Source organism: Anarrhichthys ocellatus, unplaced genomic scaffold (assembly GCF_004355925.1).
Source record: "Anarrhichthys ocellatus isolate YVR2014 unplaced genomic scaffold, GSC_Weel_1.0 scaffold7, whole genome shotgun sequence".
NCBI classification, from domain to species: Eukaryota; Metazoa; Chordata; class Actinopteri; order Perciformes; family Anarhichadidae; genus Anarrhichthys; species Anarrhichthys ocellatus.
The window spans coordinates 11,566,913-11,592,914 of NW_022280037.1; the positions used below are offsets into that span (position 1 = coordinate 11,566,913).

General features: G+C 41.0%; 2 protein-coding genes and 1 non-coding gene across 4 annotated transcripts; 1 reads left to right on the top strand and 2 right to left on the bottom strand.

Moving 5' to 3' along the window:
* The first annotated feature begins 208 nt into the window (after positions 1–208).
* Positions 209–16,990, top strand: LOC116383445 (otoferlin-like). Its single transcript, XM_031847295.1, has 42 exons — positions 209–254; positions 641–767; positions 850–904; positions 1,101–1,232; positions 1,354–1,416; positions 1,534–1,618; positions 1,694–1,853; positions 2,098–2,284; positions 2,423–2,609; positions 2,940–3,163; positions 3,585–3,693; positions 4,155–4,338; positions 4,481–4,601; positions 4,717–4,817; positions 4,913–5,003; positions 5,096–5,212; positions 5,327–5,479; positions 5,617–5,806; positions 6,135–6,259; positions 6,353–6,487; positions 7,437–7,598; positions 7,680–7,799; positions 7,888–8,049; positions 8,194–8,356; positions 8,490–8,563; positions 8,705–8,731; positions 8,834–8,965; positions 9,162–9,234; positions 9,907–10,025; positions 10,194–10,331; positions 10,555–10,686; positions 11,309–11,436; positions 11,570–11,740; positions 12,753–12,913; positions 13,044–13,186; positions 13,316–13,404; positions 13,583–13,681; positions 13,891–14,132; positions 14,291–14,469; positions 14,887–14,987; positions 15,637–15,711; positions 16,885–16,990. The coding sequence occupies exons 1-42, from the start codon at positions 209–211 to the stop codon at positions 16,988–16,990; spliced, it is 5,388 nt and encodes a 1,795-aa protein (XP_031703155.1).
* A 2,648-nt stretch (positions 16,991–19,638) lies between these two features.
* Positions 19,639–19,711, bottom strand: trnaa-agc (transfer RNA alanine (anticodon AGC)). The gene has a single exon. It is a non-coding gene; the product is annotated as a tRNA-Ala (tRNA).
* A 199-nt stretch (positions 19,712–19,910) lies between these two features.
* Positions 19,911–25,842, bottom strand: mapre3a (microtubule-associated protein, RP/EB family, member 3a). Of its 2 annotated transcripts, none has more exons than XM_031847418.1 (7): positions 25,713–25,842; positions 23,931–24,058; positions 23,697–23,842; positions 23,408–23,600; positions 22,292–22,434; positions 21,873–22,025; positions 19,911–21,388 (listed from the first exon to the last, which is right to left on the bottom strand). In XM_031847418.1, exons 2-7 carry the CDS (start codon positions 24,049–24,051, stop codon positions 21,320–21,322), a joined length of 825 nt encoding a protein of 274 aa, XP_031703278.1. In that variant the 5' UTR covers positions 24,052–24,058; positions 25,713–25,842; the 3' UTR covers positions 19,911–21,319. The 2 variants fall into 2 exon arrangements, with proteins under 2 accessions (XP_031703278.1, XP_031703279.1); XM_031847419.1 differs by having other exon boundaries at positions 23,444–23,600; positions 25,713–25,839.
* Positions 25,843–26,002: the final 160 nt, after the last annotated feature.

Sequence of the window (26,002 nt, forward strand, 5' to 3'; positions counted from 1 at the left end):
TAAACAGAAGAAGTGAGGAAAATGATTATAATACATAAAAATAGTTCACTTGTTTGGTTTCTAATTTATTGAAAGTAGTTCAAAATACAGATGTTAAAGTAATTGCATCAACAAAATCTATACCAATGTTTTCTTTGTGCTATTGTTTATGAAATAGTGAATCACTTTATATTTCTTCCGCAGAGCACGCAAAGACTTGTTTTGAACCATGAAGCGCAGTAAGCACCGTGGACACAAGGAGGACAGAAACGGAGGTATCAGTAACTGAGATGAATGACCGAAGATCAGGTCAAATAAGATGGGAAATCCTGGCTGATATTACAAACTCCTGTCAGCCCACTGGAGAACATTTAGTCAAAAACAAAGTACCAAAGTTGTTGAGCTGTAGTTTTTTGGGCCTTTTTTGGGCCTTTATTAACCTATCCTGCAGTAGACTCAAATTCAGCATTACTGCAAGTGTTACAACTTTTTTTCGGCTTTTAATTGTCACGTCCATTTTCACATGTCACTGACTTTCATAAAAAGCTCCCAGGATACATTTTCAGAATAAAACGCACAATGAAACACAAGTTTTTAAGCCGGACGCTCTATCGTGCAACAACAAGTTGTCCTGATGGTGTGTCTTTGCCATGATCTCCAGATGAGCCCGCTATCCTGGAGACAGAGGACCTGGATCATCAGGGCATGTTCATGGGAGGAGGCCCAGATCCCGACACCGTCTCACTGGCCTCAGTCACAGCCGTCACCACCAATGTATCAAATAAGAGGCAAGCAGGGTTCTGTTGTGCTTATGGCTGCATTAAAAAAAACTGTATTGTCTCTAATGTCCGACACCTCATTGTCTTACAGATCAAAACCAGACATAAAGATGGAGCCCAGTTCTGGAAGACCAGTAGATTACCAAGTAAGAGAAATCTTACCCATCAGTTCATTGACCTGCTTTCATTTTGCTAATGTATACTGATGAATTAGTGACCCGTCATTGCGGGATATATTTCTCTTATTGTACTTGTACAGGCATGGTTGATCTTAATTTTTATGTACGTCACATTTGGCACATAATCAGTCACTCTGTCAATAACTCCATCATTTCATTTCAGATCAGCGTGACGGTGGTTGAAGGCAGGCAGCTCATTGGGCTGAACATGGATCCAATGGTCTGTGTGGAGATTGGAGAAGATAAAAAGTACACCTCAATGAAGGAATCGACCAACTGCCCATACTACAACGAAGTGAGTCAGCCATAGCAACATATTGTGTCTCTAATCATCTCAGTTTGGGAAAAAGCTTACAATGAATCTAAATACAGCATCTATTCTAACAATATCCTCACCAACTCTTTTCTCTTCCCAGTATTTTGTGTTCGACTTCCACGTCCCTCCAGACGTTATGTTCGACAAAATCCTGAAGTTGTCTGTAAGTCGTTCGATTCATAACAATGTAACATAAAACAGATTTAATACAATTCCTTGTCTGCTACAAGGCAAGTGTATTTATTATTGCAATGTTTTATCTCCCTGAACTAAACTTTAGGTCATTCACTCCAAAAATCTTCTGCGTAGTGGAACACTGGTTGGAAGTTTTAAACTGGATGTTGGCACAATCTACTTCCAGCCTGGTAAAGAATCAAAGAAAATCAGCTTTTGTTATTATGAATCATGAATTAATTTGTCTTTTTCTCTTTCTCTTGCAGAACATCAGTTCTACCACAAGTGGGCTTTGTTGTCGGACCCTGAGGACATCTCAGCGGGCTGCAAAGGCTACATTAAGTGTGATGTTGCAGTTGTGGCCAAAGGAGACACCATAAAGACTCCACACAAGGCCAACGAATCCGATGAAGATGACATAGAGGGGTAACTATACTTTTATTGTGCATGGTTCTTTATTCAAAAAATATGAAATGTCCAAAAAGGACTCAGAGTAGACTTCAACACTGCTAAGGAGTTTTCAGAATTCAACAGAATTTAAATACAGAAACATTTTCATTGGCTGTTTTATCAGTCATAATTCGGTTTCTAGCATTTAAACTTAATGCAGAAAATCCTGCAGTCATGCATTTTTTTCAGCTTAGATGCTAGCGTCCCAATTCTGTTTCAGCAATCTCTTGATACCAGAGGGGGTGCCTGCAGAGCGACAGTGGGCCCGTTATTACCTGAAGATTTACAGAGCTGAGGGACTCCCCAGAATGAACACCAGCATCATGGCCAACGTCAAAAAGGCCTTCATAGGAGAAAATAAGGACCTGGTTGATCCTTATGTCCAAGTACTGTTCGCTGGGCAGAAAGTGAGTAATAGTTAGGATCCTAAACATTCATTTCCCTCTGTTTTTGTATCTGTTTGATCTCAACCAGGTCAAAAATCTAACTTACACTGACAGTACAATTCCTGAGTTGATTTGAATATGTGTAATGCGTGATTACAGGGGAAAACATCAGTTCAAAAGAGCTGCTATGAGCCGATCTGGAACGAGCAAATTGTTTTCACCGAGATGTTTCCACCGCTGTGCAAGCGCATGAAGATCCAGATCCGAGACTCAGATAAAGTGAATGATGTCGCTATAGGGACTCACTTCCTAGATCTACGAAACATTTCCAATGATGGGGACAAAGGTGACGTAGCAGTTGATCTTTTAAAGATGTTTCCTAAAAGTTCTCCTCCCGACATTTCTGAAAAATTCTTTTGACCTGGAACTAGTGGGCAGTTCCTTTTATACGATACGAGGATGCATCCTAGAGAGTTCATTGTTATCTCATTTAACTGCAGAGGATGTGGTTTGGATGTGGGATCAGCTTGAGCAGTTGTAAACAATAAGCATGCATGTTTTTTGACCTTGCAATCAGATCTTCTCCATGCTTTTAAAAGCACCTGTCAGATAGTACCATTCCATCCAAAATATGCAACTTATCAGACACAAATTATATTTATTCTTTATCTCTCAGGCTTCCTTCCCACACTGGGGCCGGCCTGGGTTAACATGTACGGCTCCACGCGTACCTACACCCTGATGGACGAGTACCAGGAGTTAAATGAGGGGCTTGGAGAGGGGGTGTCCTTCAGGGCCCGTCTGCTCATCAGCCTGGGTGTGGAGATCCTGGACCCCTCCTCGCCTGACATTTCCAGCTCCACAGATGTGCAGTTGGAGGGAATACCCAACATCTCAGAGGTGGGTCCCTGCTTGGATGAGCAGCCATGCAGAGGGAGCCAATTGTCACTCCTGCTGACAGGGCATTGTGCCCCGGTAGTTGTGAATTATTGATTGTCTTTATTTAGCCCACCTGGTGCATTATTCACATGTTATTTGCATTCATGGGTCTTCTTTTTGTTGGTGGACAATGTAAGTCACACAGCAAATTCATTTGAGGACAATGGGATCGTAACCCAAAGACCTCAGGGATTTAGTTCTCACTGTACGACAGCTCGTATTACATGGTTGTCAGGACCACTACGTTTATTTATATTTCATCAAAGAGCGACAGAACTAAATTTGGTGTCTTGTTTAGCTTTTAACTTTTAATTAATTTAGAAAAAAGTGCAGAAGTAAGAGAGTTTTTTCACATTCTCACGCTTGTTTGTCTACTTCACAGACTGCTACCGGGAAGGTTGAGGAATTTTTCCTCTTTGGGTCTTTCCTGGAGGCCACAATGATTGACAGAAAGATCGGTGATAAGCCCATCAACTTTGAGGTCACCATAGGTATTTTCCATTGCCTACTCTTTTGTCTTACTCAGTGTCTCTCACTGACTCATCTTGGGCCTCAAATTGAATCTTTGGACACTTTTTGAGCAGAATTTAGTGTCTAAAAAGTTCCTTATTTGTCCTTTTAGAAGACAAAAATGTCTGCTTCCTGAAACTGCCATAAGATTATATATTAATATTAATTTCCAGTTTCACTGAGTTAAATCTATTTACTAACTTCAGTTCTGATCATAACTACAAAATATAATAAAAAATCACAACCTTGCCAAAATTCACACCACATGCATTAACACAGACAAAATGATTGAAAAATTAAAAAAGCCAAAACCTCCCTTGTGAGGCACAAAGGTAAACTGTCATAATGTAGGAGGAGTCCCAACATTTGAAAGTTGCAAAAGGCAGTTTTAGGAAAAACATCATTTAAGGGCGTGACTATTAACATAGCTGCTGTGTGCCAGGTTATTATGGAAATGAGATTGATGGGGCTGCCAGGCCAAAAATGAAGGGTAAGAAGGGGGGAGGAGACGGCGACGAAGATGAAACCGAACTGATCCACAACTCCAGTGAGGAGGAGATGGATGATGACGGGGACCTGACTTCGGTGGCGACTACTCCTCCCATGAAACCCGTCATCACAGACCGGTCAGAGCAAAAATGTGACAACAAACCACTGCACATTCAGAAAGATATTCATGAAGATATTCTACTTAAACAGAAAAACTGATGCCTAAAAGCTGTTTCTGGAATTTTCCATTTTGATTAAATGTATTATTTGTATCGTCAGAAACTACTTCCACCTGCCGTATTTTGAGAGGAAGCCGTGTATCTACATCAAGAGCTGGTGGCAAGACCAGAGAAGGAGGCTGTACAATGCCAACATTATAGACAACATTGCAGATAAACTGGCAAGTCATGAAATTTCCCAATAAATAGGCGAGCGTAGCAGTAAAAAAAAAAAAGTAAAAAACAGTTTCTGTCTTTATGCTGAATGAGCCCCAACATCTTCTATTGGTACTACAGGAGGACGGACTGAATGATGTGCAAGAGATCATCAAGACAGAGAAGACCTATCCTGAGCGCAGACTGAGAGGCGTCCTCGAGGAACTCAGCCAGGGCTGCAGGTCTGTAGTGACACATTCATAACTAGCAGGTTTAAACTTGAAGTCCAACTAGATTAGTGTCGACTTTGACGCTGACCGAGCTCCACTTCTTTCAGTCAGTTTCTTTCGCTGGCAAACCAGGACCAGAATCTGTCTGGCAGAACCAAACTTGACAGGGAGAGACTGAAGCTGTGCATGTCAGACGTGGTATGTCAACTAAAGAGGAGCTATGTTTGCTTTGTATTGATTGTTAACATTTGCACTTGTCTTGCTAAATGCTGGGCTGTTTCTGGGTTTAGGAGGGCATCGGCCAGCAAGCCAAAGCCATGAGGTCCCAGGTGAAGAAAAGCACAGTGAGAGATAAAATCAAGCTGGCTCAGAACTTCCTCACAAAGCTGCGCTTCCTGGCTGATGAAGTGAGATCCACCAACATTATGTCCACCATATATACAAATGGTTTTGTTTGTCGCACACGCTTGTTTCATTGTGGTCATTTCAGGTTTAATGTGAGCGTTTTTTTCTTATTGCAGCCTCAACACAGCGTTCCTGACGTCTTCATATGGATGATAAGTAATGGCAAACGCATTGCTTATGCACGTGTTCCCTCCAAAGACATCCTTTATTCCACTACAGAGGAGGAGACAGGAAAGGACTGTGGCAAAGTCAAGACAATCTTTTTGAGGGTGAGTTTACACTAAATATAGTAAGATAATCAACGAAAAGGCAGTTGGTCTAATCTGCTTGCCTTTTGAATGTTGCATCAATTTCCCTTTCAAACCTCTGTGATTGATTGACTTTTTTCTGCCCTCATATACTATAGATCCCTGGAAAGAAAGGTTTTGGGCCTGCTGGCTGGACAGTCCAGTCCAAGATAGAGATTTATCTTTGGCTGGGTCTGACTAGACAGCGCAAAGACTACCTGAACGGTCTGCCCAATGGATTTGAGGAAAACAAGTTGTCCAAAGGACCCGGCATGCCGTGTTCACCTCCCATCAGCCTCACCTACATGAGTAAGACCATCAACCAATTCAGTATTTCTTCTATTTGAGCTTTACACTGAAACAAAGAGACTTTTCTAATAAAATGAGCTATGACACCTTCTTTTACAATATGTTAAAGGCAATCCTTGAGATTTCAGTCCTGGTTGCTTTGCCGACACCTTATTTGGTGGTAACAGCAAATGGCGTTTATCAGTACAGGTCCCAAAATACTGGTGGCGTTAAAACAAACTATTGTTGTTTTAGTGAAGAAGTCAGGGAATAATTGGCCTTTTTCCACCATTCTGTAAGCAACTGTGATCTGTGTCATTCCTTCATGAGCGTCTTTATCTGTCCACAGTGAAACAGATCTTCCAGCTGAGGGTCCACATGTACCAAGCTCGCAGCCTGTTTGCTGCCGACAGCACAGGTCTGTCTGATCCTTTTGCAAGAGTGTTCTTCTCCACACAAAGCCAGGTCACTGAGGTGAGCACACTCAAAGGGCTTTTTAGAATGTCGGCTATATCAGCTTAAGATTATGATTTATCAAATAGCACATCCTGCATCTGTTCTTTCCAGGTGCTGGCTGAGACTCTGTGCCCGACATGGGACCAGCTGATGGTCTTTGAGAATGTGGAGTTGTTTGGCGAGGCCACCGAACTGAGAGACGACCCTCCTATTATCGTCATTGAAATCTATGATCAAGACACAGTGGTAAGGGTTGTTCTGAAATTGAGACGCCTCTCTTTTTCCATTTGTATTAATGTGAGCAAGCAGTCTTACCTCGCACAGCTTGAATTACCAGATAGCAACAGTCTTACCGATCTCCTCCATCCTTATCATCCTAATAATTTAAGAGTCTGCCTGTCTTTCACTTGAAATCTAAGACTTAACGTGTCACTTCATGAATCTAAAACCAGTGTGTGATATGCCCGTTCGTAATGTTTGTTAATATCAACCTGATGTAAGTTATATTTGAAAGAATGCTTTTGCTGACTGACAATTTTATATTTGCTCCTGTCAATAACAACATTGTTTTGGATGACCCTTTGGATAAGTAGAGTGTGGATTCTGATGGCTTGATGTACTGTAGAAGCACTGTAATGTGTGCGCAGTAGATTGTATTGAAAGGCATGCAAGAGGAATAAGATAAGTCCAGAAGGATGGATGAACTTATACCTGTTGCATTCCTTTAAGTGACATTTTGTGCTTTTTGTATGTGGCCAACCAAGAATTTTGACTCTTCATAACCACTAACTGCAAGAGAGATTTCATTATCTATCTATCTATCTATATATATATATAGATAGATAGATAGATAAGTAATAATTCAGTGATTTTTGACATCGATACATATGCCTGTTTTGCAGTTCACTGGTTATTTTATGTTGTTTTTGTTCATTTTTTGGGCTCTCTTATCTTCAATGGTTTTTTATCCAGTCTGCCTAGAAACATGTGCATCTCAAGCCATGTTTCTATCCGCTGATCAGACAAATATATTAATTCATGATAACGCCACATAAGCAACCTTTTTTTAAATAAGCGATTGTAATATAAACACTCATGGATTTGATATGGTAGGCTAAAAAGACCATTTTTTCAAATATTCAAACCCGAGTTCATGTTTTAAGGGTTGAACATTAATTCACCGTTATGCTTCCAGGGTAAAGCTGAATTCATGGGCAGAACTTTTGCCAAGCCTGTGGTCAAGATGGCGGACGAGCACTATGGTCCCCCACGCTTCCCTCCTCAACTGGAGTACTATCAGATCTACCGCGGGAACTGCACCGCCGGAGAAATGCTGGCAGCCTTTGAACTGCTGCAGGTTAGGCTTGCAGACACTATGTAGTTGTGAGGGTAGTGTTTATTAAATGATTTATAAAGATTTCCTTTCGTCCTCTGTTAGATTGGCCCCAATGGGAAAGCTGACCTGCCTCCCATAGACGGTCCCACCGATATGGACCGCGGCCCGATCCTGCCTGTACCACTGGGGATCAGACCGGTGCTCAGCAAATACAGAATTGAGGTGATTTTAGCTTCACCAGAGATTTATTTAGTGACAGACAAGGGAAGTAAAACAACAATAAAAAATACTGAACCTCCCTACTCCTTAGGTTTTGTTCTGGGGCTTGAGGGACTTGAAGAGGGTGAATCTGGCCCAGGTGGATCGCCCTCGTGTGGACATTGAATGTGCCGGAAAGGGAGTGCAGTCAGCCCTCATCCCCAATTACAAGAAAAACCCCAACTTCAGCACCCTTGTCAAGTGGTTTGAAGTGGTATTATATCTTTTTTTTTGTATCCCTTTTTATTAAATTAAAATCATATTTACATGCCGCACACATAAGAAAAGAAGCATTCAAAAAGTAATACCTGTAGAAACATTCTCGTCAATCAAACTGATTCTGGATTTCGTGTGACAGGATTTGCCTGAGAACGAGTTGCTTCACCCGCCGCTGAACATCCGAGTGGTGGACTGCCGGGCCTTTGGCCGCTACACTCTGGTCGGCTCCATTGCTGTCCCCAGCCTGCGGAAGTTCATCTACAGGGCAACAGACAAGCAGGCCAACAACTTTCCCTCTACAGGTATAAACTAAAACCAAGAACAACGTACAATAATCAAAACTCATTGAAGACAAAGAACATTATGCGTTTGCCCTTTTGCAATAAATTGCGATTATAGAGATAAACACATATACGTTCTCCTTTCATCTTTCAGAGGAAATCATTGTGGTCAACATGGAACCTGAGCCGAGTTTTAAGAAGATGGAAACTGTGGTCAAACTAGACTCTGTACGTTTCATTTTTGTAAATTTGATGTGACCTTTATTCAAAGAACTAGATCAAGTTTGAACAGTAATTCTACATAAAGGACACGGTTAAAACAGACAAAGAAACATTTTTTGATATTTTGCAATATGGTTTTCTACCTAGGGCTGTGACGCTGTGGTCAAAGTTGAGGTAAGCGAAGTGCTTTACACTTAATTGACGATTTATGTTGCAAGAAATCATAAATCTTCATTGAGTGTTTTTAACGCTTTTTATTATATATTTTATAAAAAGGATGACGATAAGGATGGAAAGGGGAAAAAGAAGAAGAGGAAGAAGGGTGATGAGATTGAAGAGGAGGAACTTGACGAGAGCATGTTGGACTGGTGGTCCAAATATTTTGCCTCCATTGATACTTTGACAGAGGTGAGTAACAGAAATACAGCACAGCCTTCGTCTTCTTTTGCTACCTGCTGCAGTAGCTGGACAGACGAATAATGATGGCAGCCGAAATGAAATGCTCTTGCAAAAACTTCATCAACTCAGTTCTTAACCTCTTAGGAACTCTGGATCTTGTTTTGATTTCGATAAATCCAGTTATCCTGACCTTCTGCTCCTGCAGGTTCTCAAGGCTCAAGAGGCTGCTCTCTCAGATTCAGAGGACAAAGATGACATGGACATTGCAGATGGCGGAGGTAAAACCTGATAAAATGGCAAACAAGACACACACAAGATAGTGTTTTGCTCATGACGTAAAATACGTATGTTTTCCAGCAAAAGTACTCCTTATCCTAATGTGGTGGAGTAGCTGTGATGTTTTTAAGTAAGGTCATAAAACAGAACCCTTTCTGGCAGAAAGCACCACCCGTCTAACCCACAACAACAGTACAAGCACGTACTTCTCATGCATGTTCATCTTTTATGAGCCCACTAACTTTTGATTGTTGTTTTCTTCTACAGAGCAGTAGTGAACCTCGTAGCCCGAGAATGCCTTCACGTAGATGCTGACATGAATCCAAATTTACATACGTGGGACAACTGCTTTTTTTCCCCCACTCCCATAAGTGCATATTGGCCGTATGCCTGCCATGAAAGTTGTAATGAAAACACAGACGATATAATGAGCCTTCTTGTCTTGATAATGACAAGAACCAGTCAGGTCTTTGCACATCTTTCTGCCTGAAGGATCCTGTCAAGTGTCCCCACTGAACTGTGTACTTTAATAGTATACAATTGCTTGTTGTATACAGTAACAGCTGGTTTTGGCAACTTTTATGTGGAATTCATGTCTCGAGTGCTCTGCTCCTCCCACCACCCCTGCCCCGCTTCCACTCTTCCCTCCGTCCTCACCGCTAACCTGTACTCAGATATCAAACCTGATGACTCACCTGTGAAAGGCAGCAAGAGAGGAAAAGGAAAGAAGGACAAGAAGAAGCTGACAATCGATCCGTTTGAGAAGAAAAAGTCAAAGCTGGATGAGCTGAAGGTAGAAGACACAGCACCGGCACTACAGCTGAAAGCAGTTCTCATTCAGCTTGTTGTGTGTATATGTATGATAAGACAGGATAGGTATAACCTGGAACCTGGAAAAAAGTGCCACACACTTAGAAAAAGAGAACATTTTTGTTTTGATAAATGTGTGTTCTCAAACAAGGTGTACCCGAAAGAACTGGAGAGTGAATTTGACAACTTTGAAGACTGGCTCCACAGCTTTAACCTGTTCAGGGGAAAAGGTGGCGATGATGACGACCAAAACGTGACGGATGAGGACAGAATCGTTGGAAAATTCAAAGTAAGAACAGAATGTTTAGAGCACAATACATATTTCATTCTTCCGTTACATCAAACCTTTGTCATTTATTTAAAAGAAGCTGGTCATAGGATTCTCTTTCTGTTCAACCAACATAAGATAGTGGCAGACATTACAATACGCACCACGTCTTCTGGAACAATTTAGTTTTTTCTCGATATCTTTTGCAATATAACAATTCCTTGGTTTGACTGTGTCCCTTTAGGGCTCTCTGTGTATGTACAAAGTGTCGGATGACATGCAGAGAGACATGAGCTTCGATTCCACCATGGGAATGTTTCAGAACATTCCTCACAACGATCCCATTAATGTCCTGGTCCGCATCTACGTTATCAGGGTAGGCTATGAGTTCTGCACTTTAAGGATTCACGGATTTATTATTGTCATTATACATTACAGGATTGCTGAATGAAATGTAGCTGTAGCCCCCTCCCATGCTACGCACACAGATATTCAAGATATCTAGATTAGATTAGAACAGAATATAAACAATAAAATTACAATTTAAAAGGCACTCGGAGAGCACAGACCTCTGCCAAGGCCGTTTCCATACGTGAAACATGATGTGCGTATATCTGCCCCATGATTTGTATCTGCTACTTCAATTGAAAGTGTCTTTCTTGGCCCATTCTGCACACTTCCACCAAGTTCAATGAGAATCGGGCATGTAGCTGTTCCATAATTCTGCTGAATAATAGATCAACAAAACAAACCGCAAACATAACCTCCTTGGCGGAGGTAATACAATGGAACAAACTATAGAAAAGTAGCATGAAATAAGAAATAAAAAGGAAAACTAAATTATATTTACAGGGAATATATACAGTTGTGTAGATAATATATATGTAACATGAGCATTTTGAATTGTAGTGCAAATAGAAGACTTTGGATGTGGTGGTATAGTGAGAGATGTTCAGACGATCCATTTCTCACTTTAATTCTCCCATTTGTTTTGGTAGGCAACTGATCTGCATCCAGCTGACATCAATGGGAAAGCTGATCCATACATTGCAATCAAACTGGGTAAGACAGAGATCAAAGACAAAGAGAACTACATCTCAAAACAGCTGAACCCCTTGTTTGGCAAGTAAGTAGAAATGATTTATTTATTCAAAATTGTCATTACGCACTGTAATATGATCTTACAAAGTTACGGCTGTGTTAGGCATGTTTAAATATACACGGAAACCTGACAAATGCTGTGTTTCTCATCTTATCAGATCCTTTGACGTGGAGGCCACATTCCCGATGGATTCCACACTCACGGTGTCAATCTTTGACTGGGACCTGGTGGGGACCGATGATCTGATTGGAGAAACTAAACTTGATCTTGAGAACCGTTTCTACAGCAAACACAGAGCCACGTGTGGTGTTACATGTAACTACGCCATGTAAGAAGCCAAGACCAGACTCCCTGCGGCAGCGTGTGATAGATTGTGGAAAAATAGTGGTTAATTATTCAATACAGGATTACGTGAAGCATCTTGATGACTCAGGTAGCATTAGTAAGTCATAGCATCGGTTATGAATCAGGCAGTTACAGAATGATACACGAAATTGACTTTGAAATTTTTACAGCTGCATATGTCGTGCATGGAAAACCACACATATCATGTTTTTATGCTTGAATGTAGTGTCCGAACCAGTGCTGGAGGAAGTATTCAGATCCTTTACTGAAGTAAAAGTACTCAAACCAGGGAAAATACTCTGTGACAAGTAGAAGTCCTGCATTGAAAATGTTACTTAAGTAAAAGTATGTAAGTATAATCAGGAACATTTACTTAAACTATTAAAAAGTAAAAGTACTCATTGCAGAAAAATGTCCCCTCTGACTGTAAACTATTATATATTATGTCATTACATTTGTACTACTCATGCATGAATGTGAAAGCAAGACTTTACTGTTGTATAAATTATTAAAAATAAATTAAGATGATTAGAATAATTAATAAGAAAAGCAGCAAATCTTCACATTTGTCAGGCTGGAAAACATAAAACATTACTTAAACATTACTTAACTATTTTCTTAAAGAATTAAGAAAATAGTTGCCAAATAACCGACTGTAAATCAACTAATTGGTTTATTGTTTCAGTTGTACTCTTAGGTAGTTTAATTTAAAACACAATATATTTTATAAGCTCTTCATTTCTTTGTTTTCATCATCTTAAAAGTAACTAGTAGCTACATCTGTCAAATAAAAGCAGTGGAGTAAAAAGTACAGCTTTTCCTCCTGAGATGCAGAAAGTGCCATGAAAAGAATACAACTACCTCAAATGTATACTTAAGTACAGTACTTCAGTAAAATGCACTTATATTACATTCCACCGTATGTTTTTATTGCATATTGTTGGGTTATGCTACGTTTTTCATGTAACTGTGACTGCGTATGCTCTTTTCTTTAGCCATGGTTACAATGTGTGGCGGGACCCAATGAAACCAACACAAATCCTGGCTAAGCTTTGTAAGGAGGGCAAGCTGGATGGGCCTCACTACGGCCCTGGAGGAAGAGTGAAGGTGGAAAACCGTGTCTTCATGGCACCGACTGAGATAGAGGATGATAACGGTATGAGTTAAATTTCACTCATTGTACTTATAACCTATGTCGTGGTTTTGTCCTAAATTGCTCTGGAGCTGCATCTCACTGCCTACAATGTGAACTTAGTAATAAACCACCGTTTGATGATGTTTGCCAGGTTTAAAGAAGCAGACAGAGGAACATCTGGCTCTGACCGTGTTGAAGCACTGGGAGGATATCCCACGGGTCGGCTGCAAACTGGTCCCAGAACATGTGGAAAACAGACCACTGCTCCACCCTGATAAACCAGGAATTGAACAAGTATGTCATTCAGTGTGCTCATGCGGGCTCTACTGCAGCCAACTACACCTTTTAATCAAGTCAATGTATCCTGTATTGTTTCGTTAGCAGAGTTTAAGAGCTTATTTCCCTGTGTTCAACTGCTTTTAGGGGAGAATTGAGATGTGGGTGGATATGTTCCCCAAGGACATGACTGCACCTGGCCCTGCTCTTGATATTTCACCAAGGAAACCAAAGAAGTATGTTCTCTATAGTCAGACCTGCCGGTTTACAGTTTTTACATTCACTTTCTGATAGCCAGAGGCACCTCGAGCTTTTATCTAAATAAATGTTTGGTTTAATCAAGGAACGCATCTTGGTTGCTATCATTTAATTTATTGGTGTTTCTATATCTTGTACATTTTTGCTTGTGTCCAGCTTTGAACTGAGGGTGATCGTCTGGAACACAGATGAGGTCGTTCTGGAGGACGATGACATCTTCACTGGCGAGAAATCAAGTGACATATTTGTGCGAGGGTAATTATAAGCTTTATATGTTTGTGATGATTTACGTTTCGTCTTTTTGATAGTTTTTTTTACATTCTTGGGCACAACAGGACCACAGCACAATAGTTTGAAACACAACATTATCTGATTCTGATTTTTAGATTGAGATTAAAAAATACAACTAATAATTAAAAACAATTTTTAAGATTGTGTATCCTACATATTTTTCCTGCACACAGCTGGTTGAAGGGGCAGCAGGAGGACAAGCAGGACACCGATGTCCACTACCACTCCATCACTGGGGAGGGCAACTTCAACTGGCGCTTCGTCTACCCCTTCGACTACCTCATGGCTGAAGAGAAGATCGTCATCTCAAAAAAAGAGTCCATGTTTGCCTGGGATGAGACCGAATACAAGATCCCAGCTCGTCTGAATCTGCAAGTGTGGGACGCTGACCATTTCTCTGCAGATGACTTCTTAGGTGCAGTGGACAGTAATTTATGATAACCTTTTATGACTTAACACAACTTTTGAAGACTGGATGGGTTTTGGGAAATGAGACATGGATCTGTCTATTAACCACTTCTTGTTTATTCCACTAATTTAGCTTCCTTGAGTTAAACGATATTTTATTCATAGGTGCAATTGAGCTGGACCTGAACCGTTTTCCCCGTGGTGCGAAATCTGCCAAGCAGTGCACCATAGAGATGGTGACAAATGAAGGAGAGATGCCCACGGTCTCCATCTTCAAACAGAAGAGGATCAAAGGCTGGTGGCCATTTGTGGCCAGAAACGAAGACGACGAGTTCGAACTCACGGTAAGTCAAAGTAAAGAAAAGAAAAGAAAAGAAAAGAAATGCTGTATGAGCTGGAAAATAGTTTAAAAGAACTGTTTAGGTGGATCGACTGGCAGAAGTGAAATATGATATTGATAAATTAGTTTAATACGTTTTCTTTAATGTATAATAAGTGTTACTTTAGAATGAGCCGTTTATATCTACCTACAGAGCGGATCCTCTTCAACAGAGCCGGTGGCCATGTTTCTACAGAAGCCCAGAACGGACAAACCAAACACTGACTCTAGATAGGGCCATTCGCGTTCTCACTTTGACCGCTGGCACACGGGAGAAGTTTCAGTTGGTTGCAATTTGCAACCTCATCGTTATAGGTGTAAACCTACACACTGCAACTTTAAGACCTCCTTGTGACTGAATGTTTTTAATTGTCCTTTTTAGGGAAAAGTGGAAGCAGAGCTGCACCTCCTGACAGCAGAGGAGGCCGAGAGAAGCCCAGTTGGTGAAGGACGCAACGAACCAGAGCCACTGGAGAAACCCAAGTATGAAGGATGTTCTGTTGTCACCCCACTGTCCACATTTGTATTACTGACCACTCTTTTGATCCATGTTTCTCAATTACATTGTTCATCTTATTCTATGGCTTTGCTATCTTTTCATCCTCCCCGTATACACACAGCCACACAAATGCAAGGGAATACGTACCCTTGCATTTGTGCTGCTGCAAGTCCAGCTTAACTAAAAACTCCAAAAACAGGCCAGAAATAAAAAGTACTATAAATAAAATTACAATAAATACAGGAATAAATAAAAAGATAAATCCGTCATAACAACAACGTGAATTCTCAAACATAAAACAAGCATAAACATTTTTTAAACTATTGAAATAATATTAGCAATGTAAGCAATTTCCTGAAATGAGGATAGACATTTTTATGAATTTACTTCAACCGAGTTCTGGACTTATACCTAGGATCTTCTTTCTTTACATGGTAAGTTGCTGTTTCTTGATATCGTTTGTGTATTTCTACTTAGAATCACCTTTAAGTTCTCACAATACTGTAAATCGTTTCTCTGTCCTAGTTCCAGTAATGTCAGCTATATTTAAATTTGTTTTAGGAAGAGAGCAACAATAATAGTCTACAATGCGTTAAGTGTTTATTACTGAACATCTGTGTTTTGTCCTTCTAGCCGTCCAGACACCAGCCTCCTGTGGCTGCTCACTCCCTTCAAGGCCATAAAACACTTGGTCTGCAATCAGTACAAGTGGCCTGGCCCTCAAGATTGTCTCTGCTCTCCTGCTGCGGGCCATGCTGGCTCTTTTCCTCTACAGCATGCCTGGTTACACGGTCAAGAAAATGCTGGGAGCTTGAGACAGACATCTCTGCAGAAGTTTCCAGCAATTTCACTAACCGAACGGCTTCCAACTCTCTCTCTCTCTTTTCCTGCTTTCTATCTCCGGTTTCCATTCAATCACAGCATTTTAAAAGCTAAATGGAACCAATGATATCATTGGTTCCACGTCATTTTTGATATTAAAAATATCAGACATTAATCAGGATTTGACTCTCGGCTATCAGGTGACAAAAAGTACCTTATTAAAGAGGCTTTTGCAGCTGATAAACCTGCACAAATACGACATATTTAGACGCATATGAAGCGTGTTTGGAATAAGTTTTCAAATTACAAGTTCAGTTTATGCACCCTAGTCAAAGTAGTTGTCTTCCAAAGTTTGTATTTTTAGTTTAAAATGTACTCTTTTTGTTTTGCCAAACTGTACATTCATGCTTAGCATAGCGGTCTTATAGTTAACTGGATTTTTGGAAGATATCCACTCACTTTGTCTTAACTACGGCCTCATATTAGCTTCAACTGAACATTAGAACATTTCTGTATGAAATGAAGACTTGGTTTTGTCCTGAAGTTTGTACAAGAGAGTCACCATGAAGGGATTTGTTTTCAGCGACCTCTTTATGAACAGTATAATAATAATAATACATTTATTTTGTATAGCACTTTAAAAGGTACTCGCAGGCACTGTACATGGTAAAAACAAACAAAAAAAGCAATTACAATATGAACAAAAGAGATAATATAACAGTAAGGAACAAAAACAAAAACGTACACAACTAGCGTCACAGGTTGAAAGCATATTTAAATAGATGAGGTAAGTATGGACAAGAGGAATGATTAGCTCAAACACATCAAATGTTTTCTTGTCAGCCAACTTCCAAAAGGAATATCGTCCCTGAAGCAGGTTTTCAGGTCAAATCAGTGCTTTGTATGAACCTCCTTCTGTGTATTTTATATTGTTGATTGTCTTTGGCATTCTGTAATGGTGTTTACGTTTCTGTGCCCCTTCAGCCGTCCAGACATCGCCCTCCTCTGGTTCCTCATCCCTTTCAAAGCTGCGAAAAACCTGATTTGTAACCAGTACAGGTGGCTGACCATCAAGATCCTCGCTGCTCTCCTGCTGCTGGCCATCTTGGCTCTTTTCCTCTACAACATGCCTGGTTACATGGTGAAGAAAATGTTGGGGGCTTGAGTTAAAACCAAAGGATGAAAATAACGTTTTTCAAAGGGTGGGCATTCAGTGACAATTAGAATTGTTTTTGTGAACGTTTTGCTAATTACTTACTTAAATACTAGATGTCTGCACTATATCGATAGCTAATTATACATCTTTTGTGCATCCATCATTGGTTATTCATGTAGTCTAATACATGTCAACATATTGCTACTGTTGGTGTGATATCTGCAGGTTTTTCTCGTGTCTTCAACTGTGGTTTCTTTTATTCCCATTCAATTCATTCAATGTCCATTGCTCACCTATGACTTGGCTTGTGTTGGAGCTTGTGTTGGAGTTCAGAGTTTCTTGTCCTGTTCTGTCAATGCGTCTATGTATGATATTTCAAATTTGTGCATAAATTGACCCGTGAACTTCAATTTTCTGGTTGTGCTGTCACTTGTATATATGTGTCTTTGTGTGGTATGGATGTGTAAATGTTTTTGAAAACTAAATATTTGTTATTCGTAATTATAAATATTATATGCGTGGCTCGGTCTGTCATATGCAATTCATCACAGAATCAAGTGGAACCATGCTTTCATTTCTTTAAACTACCCAAGTAAAAGTAACTGCTCAAACAGTTACATTACTGTCGAGGTGAAATGATTGTAACCTTGTCTTCATTTCAATATGAATACATCCAACCAATCCCTCTGTCCTGGTGCTCTTGAAAGCGATGACTATCATCTCTTTAGAAGTCTAAGGTAAAAAACTAAGACGTGTTCTCACAACACTACTTCAACAGACTATTGTGGTCCTTGTTACCGTTCCAACGTTAGCTTTATTTCATCAAAAATATCTAGAGAAAACTAAATTACTGTGTGAGATTTTCTTAACAACTAAAAACATATTAAAAGACTGCAATAAGGAAAGCCCTTGAAATGTTTCAAAGCTGGTTGAGAGGAAGTGATGATGACCTCAGGTTAGATCAATGCTTTGTTATTGCCCCACTTATGATACACACATTGCATTTGGAACCAATGGTTAACATTTTGAATGTCTTCCAACACACTGTTTGTCTCTGTGCTCCATACCAGCCGTCCAGACATCGCCCTCCTCTGGTTCCTCATCCCTTTCAAAGCTGTAAAACACCTGATTTGTGACCAGTACATGTGGCTGAGCATCAAGATCATCTCTGCTCTCCTGCTGCTGGCCATCTTGGCTCTTTTCCTCTACAACATGCCTGGTTACATGGTGAAGAAAATGTTGGGGGTTTGAGATATCTGCTGGATTTCACTATTTCACACTCAAAGAAATCACTTCACTTGTAAGTTTCTCGCCTGTTCTTCATTTTTCTTTGTTGCCATTTGACAAAAGACAACACGTTTTAGATTATAAGCATCAGAATGGCTACAGTACGCAATAAGGCAAGCGTATTCTCATATTGATTTTATCTGGTTTACAATATTATTATTACTATTATTGATATTCTTTCGGTTGGTGTGGTTGCTGCTGTTACAAGGTAAGGCTGTCACCTTTGTGTTGATTTATTGTGAACTCAACAGTTTATTTGTCTGACTTTTGAATTTGTGAATAAATTGACAACTACTTAATGTTTCTAATCTTAACATAATCTGTCCGGTAATCTGTACACATGGCCGTTAAAGCTCTCCAGTTTTTCTCATCTTTAAAGAGCTTTGACACATGACATTTTCTTATTAAAGATAAGATAAAATAAGATAATCCTGTATTAGTCCCACAGCGGGGAAAGTTGCAGGATTACAACAGCAGAGTGCATTGCAAACAAACAAACAAGATAATTATTGCTTACTATTTAAAAAAATTCTCAGTCTTCTCAAGTGAATAAATAATATTACCATGGGGGGCGGAGGTTAGGGTTGGGTCTATAGTGTTAATATGGGGTTAAAATTGACTATCATGTAATCAATAAGCAGTGCAGTATAGCAAAGTTGTACCTGGTGAGCATGGGATTCGAACCTCCTCCAGCATCTTAACGAGCGCAACACGTCAACATTTTGCGTGTGAGATGATTGCGCTGTGAAAATAGATGACGTAACACGGTTGATTGGCAGTCGGAAATAGAAAGGTGAGAACGGTGCAGGTAAGTTGACGATCTTTGAGTTGAGTCATTTGAGCCACCGCTAATATCCCCGCCGACACAACAAACTCGTGAGCACACATTACACAATGCAACACGGTGCACATTACTTCCTAATAGGACGGTGTTGCAAAGGGTGTTGGTGCAACTGTCACTGCCCCCTCTCGCAGCCGCTACAACACATTACTTGATGTTGTGCTGTCACCTGCTGGTCCTCAATGGAACCTTGGTTCCATTGGACTGCTGGTTTTATACATGTAGCATATAATTAATCGGATTTCTGCATTTTCAAGACGTCAGAGTACAAAATACGATTTATATGCTATTAATTGGTCAAAGGCTGGCATTTGTAAGCACGTGCTCCTTGTAAGTAACCATACACTTTCAACGGACTTGACGAAGTAGTCCGTTAACGCGGAAGGATAGCTCTCTTTTTCTTAAACTGAGCTCTTTCCGCGTTAGGAAACGTCCAGCTAGTTAGAAAAGGAAGGATGGTTGCATAGTGTTTGGAGATGTTAGTTGTAAAGCTATTTATCCAAGGGCAGTAGTCGAGCTGGAAAAGGTTTGGAGGATGCGGGCATCGATCCCGCTACTTCTCGCATGCTAAGCGAGCGCTCTACCATCTGAGCTAATCCCCCGATGTGAGCATTAGGTGACCACCCGGTTAATATTCCTCTACAAATGTTTCTAGTTTGTGATAGATTTACATAGCCTTTAGTGTGGAGCACTGACGTGTACAGTTAGCTAACCCTACACTTTGTAGAGTTCATGAAGTGAACGTGTGGCCAATGTGAGCTCGCATTTCAAATCCATTCTCATTAAAAAAAACCACCACCATTCATTTCACAACCGTTTATTTATTCAAAACTCAAAAGATGAGTGTTCAGTAGATGTTTACATGGTCGATGAATGCAAGTTCCAGAGCAGACTTCAGCCAGTTTGCAAGTAAAAAAAAACAGGGAGGAAGACCAAGGAGACTTCCTTATTTTAACTGGCTGCTTGTGATTTCTTAATACTGACTTTCTTTCAAACTACAGCTCATATACCCTGGGCAACCCTTAACAGCAAATTAAAAGTCTAAACACAGTATGGTTAGCAGGAAAAATATAGCAAGCTTGTCGTGTGAAAAATGTATCCGTATTAATTCAGTGTCAGGCTCCCTTTATATTTTAGAATAAAACATTATAACTGCTACAATCTAAAACCATGTTGTCAGTCTGCAGGTGGCTTTCCACCTCTAAATTTCAAACTTCTGCACGTCGGCCTAAAAGATACAACGGCATTGAACCAGGATCGTGCGACATCAGACAAAGTCCCCACACCAAGTACAGATACAAAATATCACTCGTTCACATTCTCATGCTCAGATATGTTGCTGATGACTAATGAATAATCACAGAGCACTGATCGTACGCCTTGAGTCAATACACCAGAGAATTTCCTTCAGCGTTTCTACATGCCATGAACCCACCATAACAGAAAATAAAAGCTTGATGCTGACTCAAGCACAAACCATAACTGAAACAACACACATGGCCTCAGCTTTCAATTCACGTACAGTAGGTTTTGCACCAATTTTGCTACAGGTAGTTAATCTAAATGAAATATAAGTTAAATAAATAAGAAATTGTTATTAAAAGGTCACCTTTGTTACAGTTTTAGTAGCTCTGGGAGTGTCCAGATGGCACATTGGAGCAGCGTTGTGCTCTAATAGAAGTATCACAGCGCGCCAAGTTAATCAAATAAATAACTCCATAACAAGCGAAGACATTGTTCTCTCAGAATATCACAATGTCGGCAATATTTACAGACTTAAAACTCACTGCCATAACAACCTCCGCGCCAGGCTTGGCACATTTCTTTCTCTCTCCGTTACTCATGCTGAAATAACTGGGATATGTCGCACATTACTGTTATTGTTACTGTTGTAAGTGGAGGCAGGGAGGAGGAGCAGATGATGGTGCAGAGTAGTTGTGTACAATGTGTAGACGGTCAGAGGGCGGATGGGAGGGGGAGGTTACGAACAGATATACATATGAGAAAGAAAAGAAAAGACTGAGGGAGAGCAGGGATAATGGTGAGTATTTATAGAGAGCGTGCAGACAGAGTAGAAACCAAATGAGGGCAAAAAGAAAAGGAAAGGGATGATGGAGATGTTGGGGGGGATGAAGGGCTCAGTATTCATCCTGGTCCAGGCCAAAAAGAAAAGGAAAGGGATGATGGAGATGTTGGGGGGGATGAAGGGCTCAGTATTCATCCTGGTCCAGGTGAGCTTGTTCATCAAGGTCTTCATCCTCCGGAGGTGCAAAGCCATCCTGAGAGACGGGGGGGGAAAAAAATATTATTCAGTTTTGCTGCTGTTTTGTATCTCCCGTTAGCCCCCCCCCCCCACAAAGTATCCTGATCAAAGAGGACATAAAAACAGATAACTAATGTCTTCTATAGAGATCTACGACTAATCAATGATCCAGTGATTTTCCATTGGTATTTTTTTGCTTAAAATGCCCATCCCTATTCTCTAGGACTTATGGGAAATAATGTTTGTTTAAGGCGTCTAAAAACAGAAATATTGAATAAATAATACATGTATTTGTTTTTAATTACCAATCTCATCTGAATGTATGGAGTGAGCCACATGGCATGCTGTTAAGTACGGCTATGTTCCAAGGCTAGAACTTTTGGGGTTTTGAATGAGGTTTATTTACTACTGGAACAGAAGTCTGAAGTTGAGCTTTCTCTCACATGCAGATCGAAATGGTGCAGTGCAGCCAGCATTAGTTGCTGATAAAGGACAGATACCTCTGTTGCGTAGAGAATGTTGATTATACTGCTGAGGACGGTGTTGTTTTCGCTCTCGTGTTCCTGGCAGATCAGCTCGATGTCCCGTAGTTTGCTGAAGTAGAAGTCTCGCTCCTTCTCTAGTCCGTCCACAGTCAACTTCAACTCCATCAACTGAGAAAGGAAAGAACGAAAATTGACAGGAATGTATTCTCACAGGAATATCATTTTGAACTTTAACATTAAAGGCGAACGACATTTTGACTTGTCATTAAAGAGAAGCACAGGTGTACCATTTGCACATGCTTTTAGTACTGTAACACGTCAACATGTCTGTGAAGCTATTGCTGTTAACGCAGCACTTAAAATGCTTTCAGTGCGTGTGAACCTAGAGAGAGTCCACGGACATGAGATGGTTTGAGAGTTCTCCCGTTGTCTACCTGTTGATTTAGCTCCATGATCTCAGCATCACTGCCCCCGTTTCTAGACAAAGATGGATTCTTCCTCATGGCTGGAGTGTTGTGTTGGACCCGCTGTGGTGTTGGTATGTTTTTGGGAACTGTTGGAGATGTCCTCTGTGGTCCTGGCGGGGTCAGAGATGATCAGAGATGTTAATCATTTGAATTGAAATGGATTTACTGCATTATTGTTGGCTTTGTAGCAACTGTGGCGATGGATATAGCACATTATAGAGAGCTGATGTTATCAGCGTACAGCATAATCTTGTGCCTTTGATATGCCATTTTTTTGTGAAAGGATTTCAAATTGCTTTACAACACAATAAAAGACACAAATTTGGATTGCCAGATTTTAAAAAGCCAAATTAGAAAAATATTTAAATGGTTGAATGTCACGCTTATTTGAGTCAAAATCTTTAAAACAGAAAAAAATCCTGCATCCTGCCAAAACCTCTATAAGTGCTTCAGCAGAGGCGTTGAACTCAAAACATGCCAACACGCATTATCACAGTTTGGAAACTGGAAAAAAAATAAATGTACAACCACACTGCTTACCAGTGACAAAGTCACAAAGCAGGCTCATGACACACTACACGTCAAATTAATGATTGTTCGCCATGATTTTCAAGCGAAAAGCTTTCACAGAGACATAGCAAGGCTGGTCAGGCTGACGTTGCTCTGGTTAGTGAAATAAGACAAACTCTTCTAGTTTATCTGTCCAGCTTTCAGAGAGAGATGGAGCTGCACGCGGTGTTGCATCAGCTGCTTGATGCAGGACACCGGACAAGACCTGGTTGCCGCTGACATTTCTGTCGGCCTTCTGGCGCCGCCGGTTCATGATCAATTAGAATTGGCCGGTTTTCACTGACGCTGCATCCCACGAGTCACTGAGGTGATCGCTGCGATCCCACCAGTGACTCGGCCGTACCTACTCGGCGTCGTGTTGCTTGTGAATACTGGGCAGTGAGATGGATCTAGGAAGAACAGCGGTCGGTCTGTGAATCGTGCGGCTCGCACCACTTGCTTGCAGGGAGCGCTTTCGGAGCCATCCAAAGCTCAGCAAGACCGTGCAGCAGAGGCGGAGACTGTTTGGTTTACCTGTGTTTCTCTTTGGTTTGTGGATAAAGTGATCACCTGGGTTGGGGGCGGGGGACACGTCCTGCCCCTGTCTGGATATCAAAGGGTCGTACTCCTTCCCGTCGTAGTTGGCGTCGAAGAACTTCTTGAACCACTGCACGAATTCAAAGTTGTCCTGGAACTTCCCTTTTACAAGCTTTTCTACCGGAATTATCTGGAGGATGGAAACAGGAAATGCTTCAATAGCTCGACGTGATTTTTATGATTAATCATCTTAAATAATTAATAATATGATAAAAAGTATTCTGACTTTGTCAACACTCATCCTTTTAAAAGCTGCCTGAAGAACTTTGAAGTTGTGTATAGATTCATGCTCCAGCTTGGCTTGAAATTTGACCTTCTTCAGAAGGATACAACCTGGAAACAACATGTCCATGAACTGGCAATACGTCGCTCCTGGAAAACACAAAAGACACGACAATTTAGTTTTTCTGTTGTCTTGTTCTGATGTATGTGTTGAGAAGTGTTTGAACTCCGGCCTTACCTGAACAGAGCTGTTCAATCTTAGTGTAGGTGAGGTGCAGAGAATCGTTGACCCATGCCAGCATGTCATGTCGACTGAGGTTGTCAATGGACACAGATGTTGAGTACACGTTCACTGCCATCCTGAACCTGGAGCGAACAACAGGAGATGAGAGGAAAAAGACGTTCAGTGCAAGAATGCAGCACTGATGTACTTATTTAGGATCAACAACTTTTCTTATTGTTGATTAATTTGCTTATTACTCTCTTAACCATTTCATTGACAAAATGTCACAACATACTGAGAACTGCTGGTTACTATTTCCTGAAGTTTCCTAAATGTCTTCAACTACTACTCTATCATGTAAGACAGAAAAACAACAGATCCTCACAAAGAGAAAAGCATTGGAATCTTTACTTTTACAAACGACTTAATAATATATTAATAATAATAATAATAATAATAATCGACTGATTGACTAATTCTTTGAACTCTAGATTTATTCCTGGCCCTATGCTACTGGACTAATTAATGGACCCACTTCTTGATCTAATTGTCCTGGATTTCAGATGTAGGCTGTATTAGACCGTAATATAATCTATATAAACTTTCCCAAATATCATGCAGTGTAACTGCCATGTTCCCAACTGCACCCCAAGCTACCCGTCTCTCTTTAAATCCTCTTTTTTAGAGGGTTCTACCATATCGTCTCAAGGTTTTGAGTGGTACTTTTTCCTTGTCCTCTGGGATCACAGATCTCGGGAAATACAGTTTATTTTTTTGACTGTAAACACAGCGCCTGAGAAGCATCTTTACTTTCAGTTTTAATCTACAGACGCGTTGAGAGCATAATCCTCCGCAGATTAAACAGAAATATCCTGATGTTTCTGAGCAGCTTTGCACATCTGGCAGCTGCAGCCTTCTCTGTGCTCACTTTGCTTTCCCTGCTAAGACCTTCCAGTGGTTTCGTGTCAAAAGCGGGCCTGTAACCCCCTTGACATTCCCTGCAGTAAAAAAAATTGCACATTAACACCGGCACGTCTATAAACCATCAATGCACGTGTGCAATGTTGGTTATAAGGGTCACGCGCCCCTCTGTGTCTGCAGGTGACAGCCAGAGAGATATCATAGCGCGTCTACTAGTTCCACACAAACAAGTGAACCACTGCTCACTGTCTGGTGATGCCACTAATAATATTGTGAATGCGCCCTCAGCAGCGTGCAGCAGTCTCTCGTGGGGCTTGGCTAGCTTATAACGGCATGATAATAAACCACGAGCAATACAAGCAACAATGAAACCATTTACAGGGCAGAACCATGCGCGTTCAGACACATTAACGTGCCTTGCAGTGGGTTTAATAAATATGGATTATTGCACCGCGTGGAAGGGAATTCAATCTATTCTCTAAAAGAAAAAAAACCTGACGGGCCTTCGAGAAAGCTCCGATAATGACTGCAGCAAAATGCTGAGTGCAAAAAAAAAACCCAAGTCTAACAAATATAAATGGGCGGGGGTCTGACATTTCAAGCCCGAGCTGAGAACAATAAATGTGTCCGTTTGCTGGGTGCCTTTCGGTTTACAACAACAACAACAACAAAAAAAACACCGCAACGCTGGTGCTGCTCTCCAAGCGGCCCCCTCTACAGGCCTCCCCGGATAAGTCCGTACTGTCAGTGCACGGGGAAATATCCTCACTGCATGGGAATAAAACGCAAGCTTCCCAAACACGTAACCGCGCACAAACAGGGGAAACAAACAAAGCGAGCGCGAGTCAGCGGGTTCTCTCGTGCGTTGATACTCACTGTATTCAGGAGTGTCTGTGTTGTTATCACGCTGGCAGTAGTCCTTATGTCAATGCCCGTTGCCGTCGTCGTTGTCAGACCCTGCGCGGTGCAGTGCTTGGTAACGGGCCGCCCTGTCAGGGGCTGCAACAATCCAGCTCCAACCGCGCATGCGCCTGACTCCATGCTGTTTAAGGTTCATTATAAATAGGACTTTGGCCCGATACAGCTAAGAGACGGGTGGATTTTAGGCCTGCTGGTGACTGAGGTTTTACTGAGGTCAGGCTGCACAACAAATGTTTTTATCTCCT